The sequence below is a fragment of the Callospermophilus lateralis genome, unplaced genomic scaffold (assembly GCF_048772815.1).
Source record: "Callospermophilus lateralis isolate mCalLat2 unplaced genomic scaffold, mCalLat2.hap1 Scaffold_91, whole genome shotgun sequence".
Taxonomy (NCBI): Eukaryota; Metazoa; Chordata; class Mammalia; order Rodentia; family Sciuridae; genus Callospermophilus; species Callospermophilus lateralis.
In genome coordinates, this window is record NW_027517238.1 from 600,431 (window position 1) to 625,815 (window position 25,385).

At 53.6% G+C, this 25,385-nt stretch overlaps 1 protein-coding gene across 1 annotated transcript in view; it reads left to right on the top strand.

The window, feature by feature from the left end:
• Positions 1 to 24,849, top strand: part of LOC143387292 (endothelin-converting enzyme 1-like) — a 67,304-nt gene extending 42,455 nt beyond the window's left edge. The window contains 14 exon segments of the mRNA XM_077108546.1: positions 918 to 1,064; positions 2,079 to 2,144; positions 3,095 to 3,286; positions 7,657 to 7,799; positions 9,229 to 9,343; positions 12,897 to 13,007; positions 14,951 to 15,049; positions 15,769 to 15,846; positions 17,408 to 17,511; positions 20,725 to 20,835; positions 21,456 to 21,523; positions 22,217 to 22,407; positions 23,786 to 23,881; positions 24,658 to 24,849. Coding sequence (XP_076964661.1) covers positions 918 to 1,064; positions 2,079 to 2,144; positions 3,095 to 3,286; positions 7,657 to 7,799; positions 9,229 to 9,343; positions 12,897 to 13,007; positions 14,951 to 15,049; positions 15,769 to 15,846; positions 17,408 to 17,511; positions 20,725 to 20,835; positions 21,456 to 21,523; positions 22,217 to 22,407; positions 23,786 to 23,881; positions 24,658 to 24,849 — 1,713 coding nt within the window.
• Positions 24,850 to 25,385: the final 536 nt, after the last annotated feature.

A 25,385-nucleotide genomic window follows, 5' to 3' on the forward strand; every position in this document is an offset into this window, starting at 1 on the left:
CCAGCCTCCACACCCAGCTGGAACATGCAGCCTGTCTGTCTGCCACTGCATGTACATGCACGTCTGTGCGTGGGGGGACTGTCTGTTGTAATGTGTGGGGTTGTGTGTCAGCATCTGTTGAGGACATCTAAGTGTCTCAGTGCATCTGCATGGGTCTTGGGGACAGTATTCACTGGGAATCTCTTCCTCTGGATTGCCACTTCATTTTCTTCAGGAGGTGGGTGTGAGTGTGCAAGAGGTGTGTGTTGTTCCAGAGAAACCCACAGGGAGTCTTAGGCCAGCAACAGAGCCAGACCTGCTGGCTGGAGGCCTCACCTTGCTCCTGAGCCCAGGAGAAATCTTCCCTCTGGGCCAGGCTGCCTGGCACAGACGGAGATGGCTGTGGCTTTTCTGGCCACCCCTTGCTTGCTCAAGGGCTTGCCATCCTATCTCAGTTCGCGGAAGGTATTGCTGCAGGCATGGGGACTCTCCCAGTCCCTCCTCTCTGGCACAGGCCCCATGTGCCAGTGTGTGCCAATCCTGGAGGACCAAAGAGATTTTTTTTTAAATTCCAACTTGGAGAGAGACCAAGGTAGACCATAGCTTATCAGCCTTTTTAAAAATACAGAGCCTTATTTCCCGTAGTCACAATTGGATTTATGTCTTAATAGTAATCACGTTTGTGTGATTGATTGTCCAACAAATGAACAGCACATGGGGCAAAGTCTCTGGGATTCACAGCTCAGTTGTCAAGGATGAGTCTTTGCTCCCTCCTTGGGTCTCCAGGTCACAGGTCAGAAGCCCTTTAATTTGCCCTGGATGCTCCCAGAGGTCAGATGACTGCTCCAGGGTCACAGAGCAAGTCAGCTGCGGGACCAGAATTTGCATACAGTCTCCTTACCACCTTCCCCTCCCTATTCTGCTCTGCCTTCTCCCAGCTCGGAGGCTGGAATATCACAAGTCCCTGGTCCAAGGACAACTTCCAGGACACCCTGCAGGTGGTCACTGCCCACTACTGAACCTCACCCTTCTTCTCTGTCTACGTCAGTGAAGACTCTAAGAACTCCAACAGCAATGTGATCCAGGTGAGCAGGCCTGGGCCAAGGAAGGGGTGTGGCCTCCTGGGGTGGAGGGAGACCTGCCCTGGGCCGAGGCAGCAGGCTCTGGTTTCTAAGCCGGGGTTATTTCTGGCAGCCCCAAACAGTGAGATTTTTATAGGCAAGAGACTATGAGAGGGCAGACTACCCATCTTGGTGGGCAGCTCATTGTGGGCCTCAGAAGTGACGAGTGATATCAACTTCTGTGCACAGCTGTAGCCACCTCTTTGTCCCCTCCCTTAGCCTCTGGCTCTGTGGTGCTGCTTGGAATGCTTTTGGTCCATCTCTCCCACCAGAGCCTGCCCAAGGCTGAGGAACAGCACGCCCAGGAGAGCCCCCAGATTAGGGGTCATAAAGGCTTAGTTCTCAGCCCCCAACTGTGCCACACACTCACTGTGTGACCTTAGCAAGAGGCTCAACCTCACTGAGCTACACTTCCCTTTTCACCCTAATGAACTATATAATAGCAGCTACCCAAGGTGCGTCAAGGTATAGCCAGAAGGTTCCAATGGTAGCCATCAGGAATTGACCCTCCTCTGCCTGCCCCACTCTCAGGAAACCCTGTACTGACACCGTCCTCTTGAATCCTCATTCCAGCTCCGAAGGTTAGGTATTATCTCCCTAACTTTCTGGGCAAGGAACCTGGGGATCAGAAAGGTTAAGTAACTTGGGTTAAGGTTAAGTCACCTGTGTTGGCTCCTCGCCACTTGGGAAGGGTTTAGAGAAGTAGGGTGCATTGCTGAAGCCAAGTGGTGTTTAAAGAGGAAGGAGGCTCTGTCCAGCCCTCAGAAAGGCCCAGGTCCCTGCAGCTGACCCCACAGGTGGGCAGGAACGTGTCTGTCTTATCACTGAGTGATCCCATCTGTGACTTCGGCTACCAGCTTGTGCTCCTGCTGGAACATGAGCTGGTCCTCGGTGCCTGGTGTGAGAAGTCCTGGGGCAGGCAGAGGCCGCAGGAGACACACAAGCAGGGCCTTCCTCTCACTCTGCCTCCCTCTTTAGGTGGACCAGTCTGGCCTGGGCCTGCCCTCCAGAGATTACTGCCTGAACAAGACTGAAAACGAGAAGGTGAGTGCGTCTTTGCGGTGGTTCTCCCACCGTGTCCTCCACAGCATACCTGGGCAGGTCTTAGAAGCTGGGGGAACACAGGGGTATCACTTTCCTGATGGGCAACAGGCAGCCCAGGCAGGGGAGGGATGCCCCCAGGCTTGCTAGTTCATATTCAGGCACTGTGGGCACAAAGGGCAGGGGTTAGGTGTTATTTGTCCCCATTGTAGAGAGGTGGCAGTAGCAGCCCCCACCATTTGAGGGTCTCAGACCTTATATATACCTCACCTCTAACCCTCCCAGTCACCCCAAAGTCACTCAGCTTCTCTGAACATCATTTTCTTCATCTGTCAAATGGATATTCATTTTACCTTGCCCTATACAGAGGAAGAAATAAGTCTCAGACACAGAAGTGACCTCTTCAAGGTCACACAGCCAGTAAGTGGGGAGATCCAGAGCCACAACCAGATCACCTCCAACCGCTCACAGCTCTCCCTTCCCCTGCCCGGCCCACTGAGGTTCACTCACCTGTCCACGGGGCTTGAGGTCCAGTAGGAGAGGGAGACATTACTTAACGGACCACCCAACTAGATGCCAACTGTATACATTGTGATCAGGGCAGAGGGAGCCGAGAAAGGACTTGATTCAGCTCTAGGGACGTGGTGGCAGAGGGTGGTTGAGAAAAGGTGCATTTCCAGAACAGGAAGATGGCTGAGGACGAGCCCTGAAGGCAGGGCCAGAGCAGCAGGGGCCAGCCTCAGGGACCTGTGTGTGTGCAGAGGCGGTGGGCTTTACCAGGAGCGCCACGGACACCAGTGAAGACACACAGCGCCAGAATCCTCCCCAGAGCTATTTTCCAGCATGTTTCCTGGGCCCCATGCACAGGGCCGCAGCTGGGCCGGCCTCACCTGGCCCACTGGGTGGCAGGTGACAGCCACTGACAGACAGTTTGGGGGTGCTGGGCCCTACAGGTGCTGACTGGATACCTGAACTACATGGTCCAGCTGGGGAAGCTGCTGGGCGGCGGGGATGAGGACGCCATCCGGCCCCAGATGCAGCAGATCCTGGACTTTGAGACGGCGCTGGCCAATATCACCATTCCCCAGGAGAAGCGTCGGGACGAGGAGCTCATTTACCACAAAGTGACGGCCGCCGAGCTGCAGGTACCCTGTGCACCGGCTACTGCAGGTGCAGGGCCACTGGAGTCGGACAGGGCTCTTGGGGGGAGGGGTCATACCAACTTCATCATGACCATAAAGCCACCCTTGGGAGGAGGTGTTTATGCCCAGGTTACAGATAAACTGGGGCTCAGACAAGTAAGATTACCTGCTAGTGACCACAGAGTGCAAAGGGACTCCAGAGCCAGGCTTCTTCCCTCGCCGGGCTGCTTCGTGTGACAGCGTTTCCCTAGCAGCTCCATGGTTGTGATGTAAGGCTCACATGGACAGGGGCATTCCCAGTCATCCAGCACAGAGCACTAAGTAAAGGTGGGGTGTGGATTCCTACGTTGCTTCTCCCTTTGCTGAACAGGAGATGGAGAGACATGGTCAGGTCCCGGAGGCTCCTGAGGGCAGGGGTGCTGGCCCTTGGACTCAGGCTTGGCTCAGCTCTTGACCATGTACCTAGGCAATATCCAGAAGCGTAACGGGGAGTCAGACCTGCACTTTCTATGAAACTGTGTGACTCACCAGAGACCTGCTGTCCCCTCTGAAGGTCAGCCTTGCCGAGGCTGCCCCCTGGTGGCTGCTCAGGCCTCCAGGGCCTGGGGTGGACTTTCTACTGCTTCCTTCTTTCTGGCCCGTGTGCTGTTGCTGACCCGCTTGTCCTGGGCCCTGTTGGTCTCCGAGGAATGAGCAGAGTGGTCCCACGTATCTCCCAGTTCCTTGCCCTCAGGCAGGAGCACCTGGTGGCCCTTGCTGTTCTGCTGGGGTGGACCCTGCGCCTGCAGTGGGTTCCACTGGCCGGTCTTCTCCCCGCTCCTCACCCATCCATTCCTTCTTCCTTCAAGGAGGAAGTTCCTGCCCTTTTTTCCTCCTCCATCTGACAGATGTATCAGGAGCCACCTTGGGCCCTGCTTTCCTGTGCTTCTGGTCTAGTGGGGACACTAAGAAACAATCCCAGTCTCCCTGCCTAGTGCTGTGGGCGAGAGAAGCAGGACGCTGGGGCCCGGTGGGGAGGGGCTGGGGAAGCTGAGTGTACACCTGCCCCGCGGGGACCTTGGTGTGTGCAGGGCCTCGTAGGCTTCATTCCAGAAGTCGTGCTTCCACTGGGTTTCCTGGGTGAAGTGTGTGTCCCTCTGGCCCCAGACAAAGGACTACAACCAGCCCTGCTCCACCCTGGCCTAGTGGACAGCAGTTTGGGAGTGTTGAGTCCCAGGGCTGACCGGATACCTGAACTACATGGTCCAGCGGGGAGGCTGCTGGGCCCCGGGGGTGAGGGCGCCACCTGGCCCCAGATGCAGCAGATCCTGGGCTTTCCCCACCTGATGCTTCACCCTGTGCCAGGACCCGCCACCTCAGTTCATGAAGCTCTCGTGAGCCCTGTAACTAGTGACATTCAGGAAACTAACCCACTTTCCCAGGTCTTTGCCCCAGGCCATGCAGTCAGGTGACCCTGATTGTTGGACCCAGTTTGAAGGTCTCATCACACACCTCTGAATTCTGTGGCCACAGAAATGTAGAGATTGGCCTGAGAGTCTCCTGCTAGGGAGAGGGGAGGATCTGGGCCACAGGGGAGGCCAGGCAGAGAGGCCTACGGCAGTCAGCTCTGGGGGCAGGGTCGCTGACCCCATCTTAGGAAAAGGATAGACAGTGCCCAGAGCTGGTTCCTGCTGGGGACTCTGATCTAGGCCTCCTAATGCCCAGCTCATGTCACCAGCTCATGTCACAGCTGGGCGACAGGGCTGTGCTGGCGCTTGCTGGCTCAGGGCCCACTGTGTGCTTCTCTTCCCAGCCCTGTGGGGGTTTGCCATCAGTGTTGGTGGGAACATTCACCCAGGGATGATGCCAATCAGCCCCCTACTGAGACCTGGTCTATGACTTGTACCAGCACAATACCGCCTTTGGGAGCTGCCCCCGCTCCATCCCCAGCCTCATTTGTCCTTTGAGATCTTTGTTCCCCAATAGATACGATGTCCACTTAAACCCAGGAGCAGGGCCTGGGGTTGTGGCTCAGTGGTGGAGCGCTTGCCTTGCACGTGTGAGGCACTGGGTTCAAGTCTCAGCACCACATATAAATAGATGAAGGTATTATGTCCATCTACAACCAAAAAAAATTAAAAAATAAAAATAAATAAACCTTGTCATGTATGTAAGAAATAATAATAAATAAAAATAAATGAATAAATAAATAAACAAACCCAGGAACAATGGCCTTGGGGTGGAGCCCAGTGGTAAAGCCTGTGCTTACCTGCTCAAGGCCCTGAGATCAATCCCCAGCACCCCGCCAAATACACCCACAGTAAGCCATATAACCTCAGGAAAGTCACCTTCCCTGATCAGCAAACTCAGCCTCTGTGAATTGGGGGTCTTGTGGCTGACTGCCTGTCCCAGCAGGCGGGGTGGATCTTAGGTGGCTTTATGGGCACGGTTTTCCTGTATGAAGGGAATGCATTTCTCACTTCCCGTTTTTGTCTTACATTTCACCCTTTCAAGAGAATAGAGAATGGGGTTTGAAATCTGCCAGGCCCAGGGTCACTTTTGGTGGGTCTTAAGCGATGATCGTAATTTCTGGGATTGCTAGCTAAGTCAGGTGCCCATCCAAGTGACTGACATATAGAGGCGTCTTTGCTAAAAGACGAGATATGCAGCCCAAAGCCTCATGTTCTGTAAAACTGCACACTAAAAATAACTGAGCGTGTGGGGAATACAGGGCCAGAGCAGACACATTGTGCAGCTCTGCTTGAGGAGGTGACACCAAGGGACACATGCCAGCATTGAAGCCCGAATCCTATGTGTTTGCACGTAAGTTGGGCCGCTTGGGCCGGCGTCAGACTCACAGAGACAGGTGGGGGTAGGAAGTGGAAAGCACAGAGTTCAAGTCTTGCAAAAGTCATCTGCAGCTGGGTGAGCCACATCCCCAGGCCTTTTTATTTTTCATTTTGAGACAGGGTCCCACTAGGTTGCTGAGGCTGGCCTTGAATTCGAGATCCTCCTGCCTCAGCCTCCTGGGTTTCTGGGATTATAAATGTGCAAGATATTTTACCACAATTTATTTTTAAAATGTTGTAGGACTTTATAACAAAAATCTGCAACCTCAAGAGGAATAGCTCGCATGGCTGGAGGCTGCTGCTGCAGGAGATGCTGGCCGTGACGTGGAGGTGTTGGGGGAGAAACCTCTGCGCAGGGCACCTTGGGGTGCCAAAGGGAAAGCGAGATCTGTTGGGAGCTGACAGTTATGAAAAGCCAAGTCTCTCTTTGGAAAGCCCTTGGGTACAGGGTCTTTTTTGGGTCACCTTAAAACAGAGCTGCTGGGGCTGAGGTTGTGGTTCAGTGGTGGAGCGCTCTCCTAATGTGGGTGAGGCACTGGGTTCAATCCTCAGCACCACATAAAGATACATAAATAAAAACAAAGGCATCCTGTCCACCCACAACTCAAAAAATACTTAAAAAAAAAAAACAGAGCCGGCGCATGCTGGTGCATGCCTATAATCCCAGAAGCTTAGGAGGCTGAGGCAGGAGAATCAAGAGTTCAAGGCCAGCCTCAGCAACTTAGTGAGGCCCCAAGCAACTTAGCTGCCTCAAAATAAAAAGGGCTGGGGGTGTGGCTCAGTGGTAAAGTGGCCCTGAGTTCAGACCCCAATAACTCCCCAAAACAAACAAGTGCAAATAGCCGGGGGCCTGGTGTGTGCAGGGCTGAGCTGCAGGCCTCTCCCTTCTTGTTGCAGTCATCACCAACTTTGCTGTCCCAGCTCCCCACTCGGCAGCCTCTCTTGTGGACCACAATTTACCCCCGCAATGCTGGCCTTCCTGAATGTTGGATCCTCTGCAGAAGACTGCTGCTGCTGATACTCTTGTTGAGTGGGACAGTGCTGGCTTCTGTGTGTGACCCTCCCAGTTACCAGATACACGGGACTCATTGTCATGATGATCCCTGTTTTTCATATGAGGTGCTAAGGCACAGATGGGCACATTAACTTATTAAAGGTTGCACAGCTTATAAGCAAGGAAGCTAGACCAGGAGCCCAGTCCAGCTCCTGATTCTTAACTGTTAGGGGTCTGAGGCTCCATTCTTCCTCTGTAAATGGGGATAATTGTGGCCACTGCTTGGTCAGTTGGGCAGTGGCACATGCCACATGGGAAGGGCGTGGTGACGGTGGCGGCTGCTGTGTCTGCTGCTGCTGCAGCCTCTCCTCCCACCCTGGTTCCGCTTCAGATGAGGTTTGCCTCTGGCTCCTGGGGACGCTGCCTCTGCCTGGAGCTCCATCAGCACCATGGTCCCAGGGAGAGGCACAATGACACCTTCTGAGGGACACCCAAAGATGGGGCTGAGGAGAAGCCACCCTCCAGCCTCACGCTGTCCCCTTCCCTTGCAGACCTTGGCACCGGCCATCAACTGGCTGCCCTTCCTCAACGCCATCTTCCACCCCGTGGAGATCAACGCGTCCGAGCCCATTGTGGTCTATGACAAGGACTGCCTGGAGCAGGCCTCCGCGCTCATCAACGCCACGGACAGATGGTGAGGCCGGCAGCCCTGTTGGGCAGGAGGGGCAGGAGGCGGCAAGGCGGCCGGACGCAGGGTGCTGCACCCTGGTGGGCTTCCCTGAGAGGCAGCAGAGGGTGCTGGTCCCCTGGGCAGCTTCAAATCCTGCTGCCCTCAGCCAGCTGTGTAGCTGTGGCATGTCCCTTGTCCTTTGTCGGGGTCATACTGTCACCCATAAGATGGGGATCAGATAGCACCTACCAAGCAGGGGATTCCTGAGAGTCACACAAAATGATTCATGTTTTAACACCGTGCCTGTCATGGAACAGGACTCCGCCAATACCACCCATAATTTTTGGTTAATACTTACAGGTTTTTTATTTTATTTTATTTTTTTATTTCAAAGGCTTATAAAAATGTTGAAAATTACAGAAAAATAGGAAAAATGTAAAATTATTCAAAATATTACTCTTGGTCATTTTGGGGGGTGTTTGTGTGTGTGCATATCAGGGAGAGAAGGTGTGAGGGAAGGGAGGTTTCCAATCCATAGCTCTTCTTTCTCATTAACGTGACAAGATGGATAATCTACTTTTCCCTTGACTTTTCATTTTTATTTTAGTAGTAGGAGTACTGATGATTGAACCCAGGGGCACTTAACCACCGAGCTGTATCCCCAAACTTTTTGTATTTTATTTAGAGACAGGGTCTCACTGAGTTGCTTAGGGCCTTGCTGTTGTTGAGGCTGGCTTTGAACTCACTGTCCTCCTGCCTTAGCCTCCTGAGCTACTGGGATTACAGGCATGTGCCACCGCTCCAAGCCTTGCCTTGACTTTCATTATGAATATTTCCCAGTGCCATCCCAAACCCTCTGTGAGGATCATTTTTATAGTTGCATAGTATTCCGTCAACTGTTCATACAATATTTGCCACACTCTCCCCGTAGTCAGGCTTTTAGGGTGATTCCGGTTGAGGTTAGATGTTCAATATAGTGAACATCTTTGTACTAAGGTAACATCTTTGCAAACATGACTCAGCCACAGATAGGTTCCTGTGCCCTGTGGGTGGGGGACATGGGAACGGTCATTCATGGAAACCTGGTGGCCAGAGCTTCCTTTTCTGCCCCTGCTGCTCTAAGGCCTCTACTTCCTGTCTGGCCTTCAGCAGGGAATGGCAGCCTCCTCCCCACTGTAGCATACACCACCAGGCAAGTCTCTAGGCAGCAGCTTCACAGGTTCAGACACAAAGCAGCTAAGCAGCAGCATGTGTTGAGCACTGCTGGTATGCAAGTGATTGCACTGGACACTGGGGGGTTCTAGGTGGAGCGCCAGGCGTTCCTCGGAGAGTTACATTCCATGTGCTTGGAAGGCAGCCGCCAGCCGAGCACCCAGATAGGCTAGGAAGGAGGCTGGGGTGAGGCTGTTCGGGAGCCCCGGGCATTTCTGAGCCAGCGCTCCTCTCACCCCAGCCTGCTGAACAACTACATGATCTGGAACCTGGTGCGGAAAACAAGCTCCTTCCTCTACCAGCGCTTTTAGGACGCCGATGAGAAGTTCATGGAAGTCATGTACGGGACCAAGAAGGTGAGCTGTGACAGTGATTCCCAGGTTCATGCTGAGCACCTACTGTGTGCTCTGCCCTGGGTTGGGGGCTGGAAAGACCACTGTACCCTCCGGGCTGTGGCACTTACGAGGGCTGAGTCTAGGAGGAGAATGAAGAGGCCACTGAAGGGTCCATTTGGGGTCATGGGAACACTGATGGGGACTTAGGTGGCTTAGAGGCTTCTGGAAGGAGGTGGTTAAGCCAAGCACAAAGAGGAGTCTTAGCAACTCAGCTGGTTTGCAGAGAAGGTAGTCTCTGTTCTGACACTCCAGCTGTGGAGATGTCAGCACTCTCCTTATGTAACTGTGACTCTAAAGGTGGGGACTTCTTCCTCAGAAGCATCAAACACATCAAACACCTGCTCACGAGGGTTCCCTGATTATTATCCTCCCTGTTTGTAGTCGGGGGAACCCCAGTCCAGATCCAGGCCTCAGGTTCTCTTCGGGGCAGGAGTCCCAGGCCCCAGACCCAGTAAGCTCCACCCATCTTGAGTGCCCCCAAACCTCTGCGGGTCCTTCTGTAGGAGGCCCCAGGCCTCCCTCCTTCCCGCCGGGGAAGCTTGCCTCCCGTAGGAATTCTGATGCCAAGAATGAGGCCGTCACCTCTCTTTTATGCATCCAGCAAACAGTTACTCCTGCACTGTCACATGGGCCAGGCCCCAAGCCCAGTGTGGGAATACCAAGATGGGTGGGGTGGGTCTGTGCCCAGGAGCCCTGCCTGCCTGGGAGGTGCCAGGGCTGACCTCCCTCATGTACCAAAGGCCCAGAGAATGGCTGGGTGTGCCCCGGCTGCAGAGCAGGGGAGGCTGGGCAGAGATTTGAATGGGAGGTTCTGCTTATTATCACACAGCCTTGGGCGGGTCACTTAAATGGGCCAGGGACTCGGTCTTCCCATCTGTGAAAAGGGGTGACTGATCCCTGGGCTCCTTTTCCTCAGGCCGTAAAGTCGGTTCCAAAGGTGGAAGCTTCTGCTGGGTGCCTGGCCGGCTGTCCTCGTGCTACCTGCCTACAGTCTACAGTTCTTGTTGGGAGGAGGGACCCCTCTCCACTCCCTGCTGGGCTCCTCCGGTTACAGTGAAGAAGTTACAAGTCGCACAGCCTCTTCAGGGGCCTCTTGGCCCCTCCTTTTGTGCCTGGAGGTGGCCCCCATGTCAGATGAATGCTGCCTGACCCTTTCTTTTTTCAAAGAGTTTTCTCCTCATTCCAAAACCTTTGTCGTAGCCAGTCAGAGTGGCCTTTTTGCGGGAAGTCACTGGAGCCAGACTCTCTGGGCTCAAGCCCACCACAGCCACTTGCTCCCTGAGTGCTCCTTTTGGGCCAGTGACTTAACCTCTCTGTGCTTCATTTCTCTCCCTTAGTCTCCCTGGAGCATTCTAGGCGTGGGGCCTACACACCCTGGGCACTCAGGCGCTCAGTGCTGTCACGGCTGTTGACATCATTACTGCGCCTCTGTCTCCTGCTGGATGTTCTGGGCATTTCCACAGAGTCCTCAAGGGCAGGCCTGCGTTTGATTCAGCTCTAATTCCTGAGAACTGGCACAGTCCCCTTGCAGGGGAGTCACTCAGGGGACAAATGCATGTGTGTAAAGTGAATGGGCTTCTCCAGAGACGCGGGCAGAAGATGAGTAAGAATCTGCCCGTGATCCAGCCGTCAGAGCCTCTGCCCATCCTCAAAGTTGGAGGCTCCCTAGCTGTGACCCACTATGTGCTCGGCCTCAGCATATCCAGGCCAAGTCTGTGTCCAGCTGTGGGCTGCCCAATGACTGGCAGGGCAGCGGGCAGGAGGGAGAGGGGAGCAGAAAGCAGCCATTGGAAATGGACACAGGTTGCGACAGCTAAGCAGAATCCAGGGGCTACACTTACACTAGAATGGCCTTCCCTTCCTTCTTGACTAGAAAAAAAAAATTTAAGTCATAATTTACATACAATAGAGTATTCAATATACATGGCCATGGTGGCACACTCTGTAATTCCAGGGAGACCCTGTCTCAAAATAAAAATTTGAGACATAGACCAGTTTAGTGTGATGCTAGGGTGGCCCTGGGTTCCATCCGTAGCACCCCATTAAGAAAAAAAGAAAGAAAGCCCGCCTAGCATGTGTGAAGCCCTGGGTTCAACCCCCGACGCTTAAAAACAATATGCACACACATATGCATAGAGTGTGGGTGAAGGATACAGTTGGTTGATTTGTGACAATGAAGTCGTGTGTGTGACCACCAGCCCAGTCAGGACAGAGAAGGTTTTTATGGCCCAGTTACCCGGCATGCCCTCGGGCCCCTCCCTGCGTCTCCCCGAGGTGCTGCAGATGGGCAGCCGAGTCCTACGCTGCCTGCCTGGCTGCCTGGCTCAGTGAGTCTGTGGAATTCATCATGTTGTGGCATCTCTGAGTAGCTGGTTCCTCCGTGCTGCCAAGTGGTATGTCGCTGTAGAAAAACACCACATTTTGTTTATTCATCTGTCTGCCGATGTGCATTTGGGTTGTTCGCAGTAGGGCTGGTGTAAAGCAGGCTGCCCCAAGCTGGTTGTCACGCCTGTTCCTCAGGGTTAAGAGGACCCTGCAGCTGGACCGGTTTCCATAAGCAGGGTCATCACACCTGGTCATTCACACTCTCCATGGGGGGATGGCCAGGCAGGGGGCCAGTGGGCTGAAACCCTCCCAGTGCTCTTTATCAGCTCTTTATCTGGGGAGCTGCAGCCCAAGACCATTTCTGGTTCATACTGAGGCATCCTGTGGGCTAGCGCTGCTTGTGGGTGAGACTGAGGAAGAACCAATTTAAGCCCCGCGCAGTGACACACCTGTGGTCCAAGCTGCTGGGGAGGCTGAGGCAGGAGGATTGCAAATTCAAGGCCAGTCTGGGCAGTGAGCATTGAGAGACCCTGTCTCAAAATAAAATATAAGGAAAGAGCTGGGGTTGGGGTGGGCGTGCGGCTCAGTGGTGAGGCACTGCCTGGCATCCTTAGCACATTAAAAAAAAAAAAGCCGACATTGAAGTTTTGCGATGTCACTGTGGCCTTCTGTCTCTAGGAGGCTGTAATTGGGGCTGGGCCCCTGGCCTTCTAGGAAGGTTCCCATTGCTCAGGTGGATGGGCAGCTTCCCGAGGTTCTGCGCCTCCAAGATTCCTTGTGTCCTCCAGGAAGCAGGACCAGGTGGAGTTGGCGGGAGCCCTGGATGGAGGGCCAGGCATGTCAGAGTTCCCATCCCTGTGGCACCCCTGTCACCTACTGTCACCTGCTGGACCAGTGACTGCCCTTACTAAATTTCTGCTTCCCGTCTATCCAGTGGCTCATCCCTGCTCGCTAGGGGTGCTCAGTGGCAGACCTTCGTGAAGTGCCAATCATGGAGACTGGCACTCAGGAGACAGTAGGTGGTGGCCATGAGGGGTGTCGGTGGCCTAAAGTAACTTCTGCGGTCAGAAGAGGTCTGTCTCCCTGGAGTTCTGGGGGGAAGCACAGGCCCCCGATGGCGCCACCTCCCAGGCAGGCCTTGGGAGAAGAAGGACTGTGCCCAGTGACCCTCTGCGCTCGTGTTTTCCAGACCTGCCTTCCTCACTGGAAGTTTTGCGTGAGTGACACGGAAAACAACCTGGGCTTTGCCCTGGGCCCCATGTTTGTCAAAGCGACCTTCGCCGAGGACAGCAAGAACATAGTAAGTACCTCCCCTGTGGACAGAGTGGGCATCGCATCTACTGGGCGCCCCCCACCCCAGCCTGACAGCCCACACTCTGCTCTGCCCTGGTCCTTTCCTGCTCCAGGCCACAGGATCCCGGGGCCTTCTTTAACTCAGAGGCCGTTTCCTCAGGCTGCAGGGCGTGACTTGCTAAATGACTTCCGTGGTTGAGGCCAGGCCAGTTGTTTGTGTTATTTAATTTGATCTTCCCAGTGACCCCATGAGGCTACCACAGCCATCTCCACCTCCTGGGTCTGCGAAGGACCCCACCAGGTAATGTTGACCTGGAAGTGACATTTTTCTTACTCTGAGGGTGACAGAATTATTCAAGCAGGTAGAGGATCATCATGGCTGAGTGCTAGGGAGACAGCCAGCCCCCAGCTCAGATTCTGGCTCTGTCACTTGGCTGGGTGACTTGAGCGGTGTTCTCCCCTCACCTGGGACATGAAAGTGGGGCTGTCCCTTCTGCAGAGGGGTGTTAAGGTGAGACAGCAATAAACCACCAAGTCGATCTTAAAGCAAGAGATGGAACCTTTATTCACCAGTTGATGTCTGGATCCACCAGCTGGCGGGCCAAGGGCCAGGCTGCTAGTCCACACCCTTCGACCCCTCCCAGGGTTCGAGCACACCTTTTGTAGTCCAAAACCATATTAACATATAAGTGGCTGTTGCTATGATTCAGATCCATAAGCAAACATCATAAGATCTAAAATCATAAGCACTAAAGAGGGTGGGCCAAAACGTCCCTAGTTGAGAACAAGTTAAAGAATGGCTACTAACATCTACACCTCTGACAGGGTAGCTTGTCCAAGAAAAATGGGAACTGAAGAGGGGACACTTTTATGTTGTATAAGAATTGCCATCTGTGTCGCCTAACATGCCGTGCTAGGCAACCGCTCACTGATGGGTGCAGAGACGGGGCTTTCCCACGGGAGAAGATTTTCTTACATGATGTGGGGTCTCAGGGCAAAATGGAATCTGTGTGGTCATTGCCCACACAGCCTGGCCATAACAAAATGAGATGCTACACATAAAGAACACCTGGCCCAAAATAAGCTACAGTCAATGGTAGCGATAGTTTATCACTAATGGTATTGTTTGCGTAACTAGTATCTGTAGTCAAGGGGCAGCATTGCACTTCCAGTCTGCTGAGGCAGGGGCTGGGGTGGTGGCTCAGCGGTAGAGCCCTCGCCTAGCACATGCGAGGCCCTGGGTTCAATCCTCAGGACCACATAAAAATAAGTAAAATAAAAGTATTGTGTCCAAATACAACTAATATATATATATATATATATATATATATATATATATATTTTGTTTGTTTGTTTGTTTGTTTTGTTTTGTTTTTTTAATCTGTTGAGGCAGAATCTGAGTCCAGGTCTGTCTGGCCCCAGCCCCATGGCTCTTGCCTTCCCCTTCCCTAGAATCTTCCATCTTCTATCTTTGGCCCCCGGGTCTGCCCTGCATTGTCACCCTCAACAGCTGCCATTTGTGCCCTGAGACCTTTCTGAGTGCCTCTCAGATCAAGTTCTCTGGGTGTTAAAGCTCTATTCCATCAAAAAGGATCCCATCAGCCTGGGAGAGGCCATGTCTTCTGGACGGCTCCAAAAGAGCACTCTACCACTCTAAAGGCTCCAAAAAGTCCTCCTGCAGACCTTTCCGCTTCCCCAAGGCACGTCCAAGCTCATTCGGCCACAGAGACCAGTGCATGGAAGGCCCGTCTCGTCTCGAGGGATGTCTGTCCATGTTAGGAACATGGTCTGGAAGCACAGCCATGGCCACCCTCTTAGCCCACTCTGCAGAACCCGAGGCCTTGAGCCAACCTCAGTTTGACCTCGGGTCCAGTGTCATCCTGCCTGGGGCACTGGTTGCGTCCAGGGGGCCAGTGCCCAGAGCTGAGGGTGCAACATCTGTCTCCTCAGGCCAGCAAGATAATCCTGGAGATCAAGAAGGCCTTTGAGGAGAGCCTGAGCATGCTGAAGTGGATGGATGAGGTCACCCGGAAATCAGCCAAGGAGAAGGTGAGGCCGCCCGGGAGCTCGGGCCACCCAGGCTTCCTGCACCGGGCAAGAGCAACAGAGAGAGAGCAGGGCTAGGAGAGGCCAGCGTGTCCCCTGGGCACGCATGGATGCTGTCCTGCCTTGTGACCAGTCTAGCAGGCTGGGGGGACAGCCTGAAGCCCAGTGTCACACATCTCTTGGCTGAAGGTGGACAGGCAGGAGAGCACGCACAAGAGAGGTGGACCAAGCCACTGTGGTGCTTGCTCCCTCCACAGCTCCCAGTCCCCCAGCAGTAGGGGACAGAGCCTCAGAATCTCAGAACCTCATCACCTCCCAAAGGTTCCAACACTTGAACTTTGGGGACACATTTGGACCATAGCAGCTTCCCTTGGGGAAGCAACATTTAATCAGAAACCCAAAAGATTAACTGGGGGCTGGGGTGGTGGCTCAGCCGTAGAGCGCTCGCCTAGCCTATGTGAGGCACTGGGTTCGATCCTCAGCACCACATAAAAGTAAAAAAAAAAAAAAAAGATATTGTGTCCACCTATAACTAAAAAATAAATATTAAAAAAAAGATAACTTAGGCAAGGGGGGAATGTTTCCAAAAAGATGTGAAAGCCCTAAGTGGGGAGGAGCCTGATCTCCCGCCCCTTGGCGTGACTCTGAGCCCAGAGCCCACAAAGCTGGGGCCAGCTGGTCAGCATCGCGGGTGCTCAGTCCTCTGTGTCCCTCCCATCCAGGCGGACGCCATCTACAACATGATAGGCTACCCCAACTTCATTATGGACCCCAAGGAACTGGACAAATTGTTCAACGACGTGAGTGGCTTACGCCCTGCTATCCCAAGTGCCCACTTGGGGAGGGTCCAAGGTGGGCGGGGCGCCCAGGGCTTCTGGAGGCAGGGAGGCTGACCTGGCATCATGACAGCGATCAGGGGATTAGCTCAGCGGGAGAGCACTGGCCTCGCATCATGACTCCAACTGGGTTCAACCCAAGCACTGCATAAAATGGGGTGGGGGGAGGTAGCGGGGCTGAGGTTGGCTCAGTGGCAAAGCGCTTGCCTCACACACATGAGGCCCTGGGTTCAATCCTCAGAACCACATTAAATAAATAAAAAAATAAAGATATTGTGTCCATCTACAACTAAGAAATTTAAAAAAAAAATAAAAGACTTGGGGAAGCAGATCCTAAAAGGTGCAGTACCTGACCCTGAGCCCAGAGCCCACAGGGCTGGGGTCAGCTGGCCAGCATCGTAGCCCTAAAACACCACGGTGGTGGGGGGAGAAAGTGAAGCCCCTCACACCCCCGCTCCTGCCCCAGAACGGCCACCTGTCTTCAGGGTCGTACCCCAACCTCCTCAGAGAAAACTTGGAACTCAAATTTTGACCTTGAGATGGGGATGGGAAAGAGGAGGCAGCCATCCCAAATGCACAGTGAAGCTCCACTGAGGCGGAGGGGGATTACTGCCTCCCTGCTGCCAGAACCTTCGGCACATCACCCCTTTAAGTGGGTTGTGATTTTGCCCCAAATGATAGTTTGCTATCTTCTCATGAGTGAAATTCAGGCATTTTTGAAATCATAATAACCTCTCATCATGGTTCTATTTAAAACCTAAGACTATTAAAATTACTTCTGAGAATAGGAGACTCATTCCGCAGCCATGTTTCTTGAGAATACTTTCAGACACCCCAGGGTCATCCTGATGCAAGACCCAGAGTCTCCTGGAGACGGCTCAGGCAGGGCCCACAGACAGGGGCCTGCCCCTGAGGGCCCAGTGTTTTACCACAGCCCTTGGGTATGCCATAAAGATCTGGAGTAGACCTGAGGGAGGGCTTTGCACCTGGTAGGAGCTGAGAGGCCGGGCCCAGGGGTGGGGGGTGTGATAACGCCTGTCCCCTGACATTTCAGAGCCAGATTCCAGTGTGGTTCATTAAATCTGTGCTGTCCAATTTGTTAGCTACCAGCCATGGGGGGCTATTTAATTAATCAAAACTTAAGTTAATTAAAATTTAATTACACTAGCACATTTGAGATGCTCAGTAGCCACCTGTCACCAGAGTCTACCATATTGGCCAGTGTAGGTGGAAAACACACGGAGAACACACCCATCATCACAGTCCTGTAGGACAGTGATGGAGATACTTCTTGCTCAAGGGAACCACTGATGGGGCATCCTGCAGCACTGTGACACTGTCAGGTGCCTGAAGAAGACAGTTGTTGCTGGGCCCAGCAGGTTAGAAGCCTCAGAGGGGCAGAGCCTGCAGCTCCGAGCCCACACTCTGGCCCTGGGCCTGCCTACCCATCCCTTCACCTCGTGGGGTCTGAGTTTCTGACTTTCCTCTGGGGTTGCTCCCATCTGTGTCTCTGCTTCTTTCCCAGTACACGGCAGTTCCAGACCTCTACTTTGAGAACGTCATGCGATTTTTCAACTTCTCATGGAGGGTCACCGCTGACCAGCTCAGGAAAGCCCCCAACAGAGACCAGTGAGTCCCCCAGGCCCGGCCAGGAAGGCCTTGGTTCCCCACCATAGGGATGCACCCCACTGAGCTTGCCTTCCTCACCCACTGTCAGGTGCCAGGTGTGACTGTCACAGAGGCCCTCTTTTCAAATTAAGAAACCAAAAGCCGCTGGGTGTGGTGGCACATGCCTGTAATCCCAGCAGCTCAAGAGGCTGAGGCAAGGGGATCGCAAGGTCAAAGACAGCCTCAGCAACGGCGAGACACTAAGCAACTCAGTGAGACCCTGTTTCTAAATAAAATACAAAAGAGGATTGGGGATGTGGCCCAGTGGTCCAGTGCCTCTGAGTTCAATCCCCAGAATCCTCTGCAAAAAAAGCCAAAGTAGAGCCCATCCTGGCCCCAGTCTGGGTGCCGCAGTGCCCAGCCTGTTGGCAGAGTGAACCTGGCCTCTGAGGCCGAGGGGGCCTGGCACCACATCCCAGCTTCATGGCCTCAGCATTCAGAGCCTTCATTTCATTATCTTCGAAGTAGCAGGGAAGGGAACTGGTTCTTGGGTCATTGAAGCAATCCAGTGTGGGAACTGGGGAGAGCCAGGCCCTGACAGGAGGCCCTCCGTATGGGTGAGTGTCCCATAACTCCTCACAAACAGGAGCAGTGGTTTCTCCCACTGTCCCACTGAGGGCTGGGAAAGGTTCTAGATGGGCGCTGATGACCCAGCACTTAACACACTGCAAATCCCACTGTGCATCAGTGTCCCCTGGAGAGCAGTTTCAAAAATAGTCTCCAAGGATGAGGGTGTAGCTCCGCGGTAGAGTACATGCCTAGGACTTGAGACCCTGGGTTCCCTCCCCAGCACTGCCAAAAATGTGAGGGGGGGGTGTGGGGGTTGCCTCCTGACGTTTTTTTGTTGTAGTTTTTGGTTGCGGGGGCTTTTGCAGCAGGGGGTAGGGAGTTCCTGAGGATTGAACCCAGGAGTGCTTTATCACTGGGCTAAATTCCCAGCCCTTTTTAATTTTTTATCTTGAGACAGGGTTTGACTAAGTTGCTGAGAGCCTCACTAGGTTGCTGAAGCTGGCCTTGAACATGTGATCCTCCTGCCTCTACCTCCCAAATTTGCTGGGATTACAGTTGTGCACCACTGCACCTAGCCATAGCCTAACTTCTACCCCAGATCTTAAGTCAGAATAATCTGGAGAACGACCCTTCTTTTTAAAATGGTCTCCCCAGGAAAGTTAGATGTAGTCAGCCTGGTACTAGTCCCTCCACTCCTGAAACAGGATAAATCTTACCAAGTCAGAACGAGTCCTCTTTGCCTCTGGCGCCCTCTTGTGGGCAATGGAGGTTCAAACATCTTTTTCCTCCAAGTTTTCCATTGTCAATGAGGGTCCCCCTAACAAACAAGAAGGTAGGTGGACCTTCACCTTCAGAATATGGCACAGACACTACTGCCAATTTACCTGGCTTCTTAAGTTTTAGATTAAAAGTTTTCACTTAAACTTGTCTTCTAGCCAGACACAGCAGTATTCATCTGCAACCCAAGCTACCCAGGTGGCTGAGGCAGAAGGAGCCAAAGTTCAAGGCCATCCTCGGCAATTTAGCAAAGTAAAAAATAAGGGCAAGGGATGAAGCCCAGTGATAGAACACCCCTGGGTTCAGTCCCCAAGGAAGGAAAGATTAATGCATTATGGAAAATCTGAACCAGTCGTGGTGGTGCACACCTATAATCCCAGTAGCTCAGGAGGCATGGGCAGAAGTTCAAAGCCAGCCTCAGCAAAAGTGAGGTACTAAGCAACTCAGTGAGACCCTGTCTCTAAATACATACAATATAGGGCTGGGGCTGGGGCTTAGTAGTCAAGTGCCCCTGAGTTCAATCCCCATTAACCTCCTTGCCCTCCCCCCAAAAAAATATAATATGAAAAATCTGAAAACTTATTCATGAACTTTTCATACCCTGTACACTAAAATCATTGATCTGTCTTGCACTTTTTTGGATTTTTTACATAATTTTTTACATAATGGCTCATTCATTGGTCCTTTGGAAAATAGTGTTTTGCCAGGCATGGTAGCACACGCCTGCAATCGCAGCAGCTGAGGAGGCTGAGGCAGGAGGATCATGAATTCAAAGCCAGCCTCAGCAATTTAGCAAGACCCTAAGCAACTCAGCAAGACCCTGTCACTAAATACTATATAAAAAAGGGCTGGGGATGGGGCTCAGTGGTTACACACCCCTGGGTTCATTCCCCAGTACAAAAAAAAACAGAAAAGAAAAAAAATTGTGGTTCCACTAAGATTTATAGATTTTCCGCTCTCATATACTGCAGCCAAAAAAAAAAAACCACATTAGTTAACATCATAGTTGACCTCCTGAGAAAAATCTTAAAGTACTGGGAAGCTATCAAATTCATGATGGTCAATACAAGTTTTCCAAAATTTTAATATTTCTTTGAAACTTCATTTTTCTTGAAACCTCAGATTTTTATCATTGGTAATAAATGACAAAATGTGAATTAGTTCCCCTGAGGTGCTAAGCTTCCTTTTTCATTTTCAAGAACATGTCTGCCTTGTTGCCCAAGTCCAAAATTCCATGGCTGGTCGGTCATCCGAAGAGGATGAGAGAGACCTGAAGCACCACATGGGTATTCCCCATTGGTCACACAGGATATTGAAAAGACTGGTACTTGGGGGTCGAGATTTAATGGAATTAATGATTAGGCTACTTTTTCCTGGGTGTTGTCAATGAAAATGACCCGCTGGCTTGTTTTGGTTGGAGCACCTGCTAGGAAAGGAGCAGGTGGCCACTAGGACTTGCCCGACCCCCTGCCCAGGCGGCAGCAGTGTCATTCAAGGTTGCTTTTGTACCATGATGCAGATCTCAACAGGTGGCAGAGACAGAGTGTCTCAATGTTATAATGAAAATAGTTTTGACATCATAAACCAGAGGATCTTGGGGACTGTCACTTTAGACCACACCTTAGAACGGCTGCTAGACACATTTCAAGCCTCAAAAATAACCTCAGTTCAATATCTGATGGTCCCTCTTGCTGTCTGTGAGTGTCTCGGTGTGGCACCCTCTGAGGTGACATCACTGATTTATAGGTATTCAGGTGTTTTCTAGCTTCCCCCTCAGAAACAGTGCTGCCTGATGTCCTTGTGCTGACCTGGTCCTGGGGTCAAGGAGTACCCACTGGAGTTCCGCTCCGCCCACCGCCTGGGCTCTCACGCACCTGTTGCTTGCAGGTGGAGCATGACCCCGCCCATGGTGAACACTTACTACTCGCCCACCAAGAACGAGATCGTGTTTCCGGCTGGGATCCTGCAGGCGCCCTTCTACACCCGCTCCTCGCCCAAGTAGGCCATCTCTGGTGCTGGTGCCCCGACGGGTCCCCTGCCCCTCAGCCAGCCCTGTGTCTGCAGCTGACCCTGACAGCCATCTCACTGAGCCATCTGTGCCCTGGTGGCCCAGGTGGCCTAGGATTGCAGCGTCGTGGGTGCAGAGCGCAGCAGCCCCTGTCCCCTGCCTTCCCTCCAAGGGTCTCTGGGGCCAAAAGCTCCTGCAATCGGGAAACGTGGCACAGTCATGCAGTCAAGAGCCCCATGTGGGAAATACTGCTGTGACGGTGGCTTAGAGCAGTTGCAGCCAGGGAGTTGGCGGGGTGAGGGCGCTGTCCTAGAAGCTGGACTCCCGGGATGACTGTGTGGAGCTTGGGAAGAGGCACTGGCCCATTCCCAGGCTTTGTTTGCTTTAAAGCTTAACTGCTAGTCTGTGGGAGGGGACAGTGATCCTCTAGAGTGTCCAGCACGTGCATGTCACCCACAGGGCACAGCTGGCTCCCTTAGACTGCCCAGCCTCCCACTGTCTCCAGGGCTGTGTCCCACAGAGCCCCTGCTACATCTCAGGCCCAACAAGTGAGGGCCACATGGCAGGGCAGGAGCCACAGGCCTTGCTCTCACTTTGTGTCTCCCTCCAGGGTCTTAAACTTTGGTGGCATTGATGTCGTCGTGGGCCATGAGCTGACTCATGCTTTTGATGATCAAGGTACAGGTTCCTTGGGGTCCCTCCAGACAGAGCCCATCAGCTTCTTAGCCCCACTGCCTCTGCTCCCTGGGACTTAGCTTTGCAGAGAAGGACCAGAGTCTAAACCCTGGCTCGGCCGCTTGCCAAATGCTCTCACCTCGGCAAGTCACATCATTCTCCAAGCCTCCGTCTCCTTATCTGCAAAATGGGTGCAACAGGTCCAGGTGGGGGTGGGGAGGATTGTGTGAAGGCTATAGTGAGCACTTTCTGCAGGGTGCTGGGTGCACGGTGCTCAGTAGGAGTCAGGAGTCAGAGACGTGGAAGTCACACCCTCCTCAGCAGCTAGTGTCCAGGGTCTTCCTCAACTGCCCCCTGCTCAGGGACAAGAAGGAAGTGGCAGAGACCCTGGAAACCAGGCCTGTCATGTGCTCCTGATTCTGCCAACTCCACTGGCCCCTTGCTGGACTCCATTCCTTGGGATCCGAGGCCCTTGGCCAGTGGAGATCCACCCTGCGCCTCAAACCTTTGTACAGCCACATGGCCGCCTGCCTGGCCACTTTTCCCCACCCTCTCCCACTTGGTCTGGCCCGTCCTCTGGCCCTCTGATGGGCATCCTGTCCCTGTACAGGCTGGAGGGTGGGGTCAGACAGGGGAACCGACTTCCCACTGGGAGGGAAGAAGAGCGATAGTGCCACTCCTGCGCTCTGACCACAGGGCGGGAGTATGGCAAGGATGGGAACCTCCGGCCCTGGTGGAAGAACTCCTTGGTGGAGGCCTTCAAACAGCAGATGGAGTGCATGGTGGAGCAGTACAGCAGCTACAGCGTGAACGGGGAGCCGGTGAACGGCCGCCACACCCTCGGGGAGAACATCGCAGACAACGGGGGCCTCAAGGTGGCCTATCGGGTGGGTCTGCTCCCCCTGTGTACCTGTCCAGGTCCACATCTGTCCAGATGCCTCATCAGTACGTCAGCATAGAAACGCCTGGCAAGCTGCAGGAGTGCTGTGCCTTGGCTTCCTCGTCTGTCGGTGGGGGTGGGGAGGACGTGAGCACTGACTGTGGACGCAGCACCTGAGCCGAGTGCCCAAGGCCTTCTGCTTGGAGACCACCTGCTTGAGAGTCCCAGGAGAGAGCCAGGGCAGGGTCCACCTGCAGAGCCGGCCCCTTCTTGCCTTTGTCGGGGAACCCACTGCCAGGTAGGGCAGCAGGGCCCAGGAGGACACTGAGCACAGAGCCAGTTCTGGGTTCCGATCCTAGTCTGGAGTATGTCGCTACCATCTGAGCCCATTGGCTTGGCTCTGAGCCCCTGACCTGCACCCTCAGGTGGCCGGAGGTGAAACCAAGTGACTCAGACACAGGTCCCGGCCTGAGAGGCAGCCTGGCGACTCACCAAGGGCCAGAGGCAGGGGGTAGTGGAAGGAGTCAGGAGCAAGGGCCTCTGTCACTGAGAAAGGAGCTTGGTTCTATTCTGGCGACAGTGAGAACCACTACAGGGTCAAACAGGAGATATGATCTAATTCCTTCTTTAAGGCAGGTCTGCAAGCCGGCAGCCCATGGGCAAATCCAGCCCCAGCCTGTCCCCGTAGGTTTGGGGAACCTGGCCACACTGTATCCACAGGTTGCCTGTGGCTACTTTTGCACTCTGAGCGCAGAGGAGGATAGTTCAACAGGGACCGGTAGCCCCAAAGCTGGAACATCTACTCCGGCCCTCACAGAGGAGGTCTGCCAACACTCGCCCTAGACGGTTCGCTCGAGTTGCCACATGAGGAGGGGACCAGGCTTGTGTCCTCGGTTCCTCTGAATTAGGGAGACCCGTTGGAAGCTGTTGTGAGGTTACCCAGGCTAGAGGGGGAAGGGTGAGGAGTGTCAGTTTTGGGGTGTTTGGCTTGGCTGGAAGAGTTGGGGGGAACTCTGAGCCTGAGTAACTAGGAGGGTGGTGGTGCCATCCTATGGTGGCAGGTTTGGTGAGGGTTCATGTAAATGACTTCTTCCTTCTGTGCCATGCTGAGTTGGATGTGACCTTGGGTGTCCAGCTAAGGCAGTTGAATATCCAGATCAGGGAAGAGGCTGGTGCCAAAGTGCACATTGGAGAGCCATCAGCATTGTGTGGCGTTTTAGGCCATGGGGTCGATTGCACTCCCCTTTAGGGAGGGAGCAGAGAAAGAGGAGGGATCCTCCAGGCTGAGCCAAGGCCCAGAACCCAGAAACCAGCCTCGGCCTGCACACTAGCCCCTCGCCCCTGTGTCCTGGCTGCCCTCATCCTCTGGCCTTCTCTCCTCCCAGGCTTACCAGAACTGGGTAAAGAAGAACAGGGAGGAACAGACCTTGCCCACACTGGGTCTCACCAATGACCAGCTCTTCTTCCTGGGGTTTGCACAGGTGAGTTCATTAGGGGAACAGGTAAGGTCCCCCCCAATCACCAGCTCCCTAACTCATCAGACCGTCTTCAGGTCATTAGCCTGTGAGGAGGTGAGCTTCCTGTCATTAGAGAGATTCAAGGAAGGGCCAAGAAAGAATACTAGTATCCTGTATGTGGTGGAGAAGGCCCCTCCTGGTTCTGGGGTTCTAGAAACTTCTTAACATAGCCAGACACGGTAATGCATGCCTATTATCCCAGCTCCTTGGGAAGCTGAGACAGGAGGATCACCAGTTCGAGCTCAGCCTCAGCAACTTAACAAGACTCTGTCTCAAAATAAAAAATGGAAAGGGCTGGGGATGTAGCTCAGTGAGAAAGCAGCCCTGGATTCAGTCCCCAGAACCGGGGGAGAAAGAAATCAAGACCCACCAGGTTGGCACTTGAGTTGGCCTTCAGTTGATTCCCAGAGCTGCCTCTCGAGAGAGTGTCCTACCCAGAAAATATGAAATCTGGACTAAATCCAAAATTTGTAAAGTGGAGTTTAGGCAGAATCCCAGCCTGGTACGTTGGTATCAGACAGAGACCCGGCTCTGGCTGAAGAGACACAGCTTGGTGACACCTGCGTCAGAGAGGGGCATAGGCGCACTCCAGCCTCCCCTCCGACCCACCCATGGGCCTTCCTGAGTCCTTGGGGTGTGAGCACCAGGCGAGGGCTCATTCCACCCCTGCAGTGGTGGGACCAGTCTGGCGGCCTCAGGGCCCCACAGTGACCCCAGCTTCTCCCCCTTGTCCCTCAAAGGTCTGGTGCTCTGTCCGAACCCCCAAGAGTTCTCACGAAGGCCTCATCACCGAGTCCCACAGCCCCTCTCGCTTCAGGGTCATCGGCTCCCTCTCCAATTCCAAAGAGTTCTCAGAACACTTCCACTGCCCCCTTGGGTCACCCATGAACCCTCATCACAAAGAGCCAAGACGGAAGAGAGGAAGGGGCTGAGGATGAGCCCCCAGGGGAGGCTGCCAAGTCTGCCCCTTCTTCCAACCCCTTGCCGCCCAGGGCCCCTTCCCCGAACTGGAGGGTTTGCAGCTGGCACTGGGCCGGGTGGGGGTCCTCTGCATACCTGAGTTGCTCCCCTGTGCAGACCGGCGTCCCAGCGAGCACCAGCTCCAGTGGGCATTGGGGTATCGGGCTGGTGGCTCACCAGGCCTGGGCCCCACAGCGACAAGGGCCGGGGGACATGGCCCCCTCGCCCACATCCAGCACCACATAGACCACAATTACCACTGTGTCAAATGCTTTAAGATCTATTTTTGGGGAAACTATTTTTTAAACATTGTGGAATACACTGGAAATCTTCAGGGAAAAAATGCATTTAAAACACTTTTTTTTGAGGGAAGGATTGTTATATTTATTATGTTTTCTTTTTTTTTCCTAAATAACCTGTGGACAAAAGAAGCCCCACTGATTTACCCCCTCACTGCAAGGCTGGGCTGAGTCAGGAACACGAACACACACACACACACACACACACA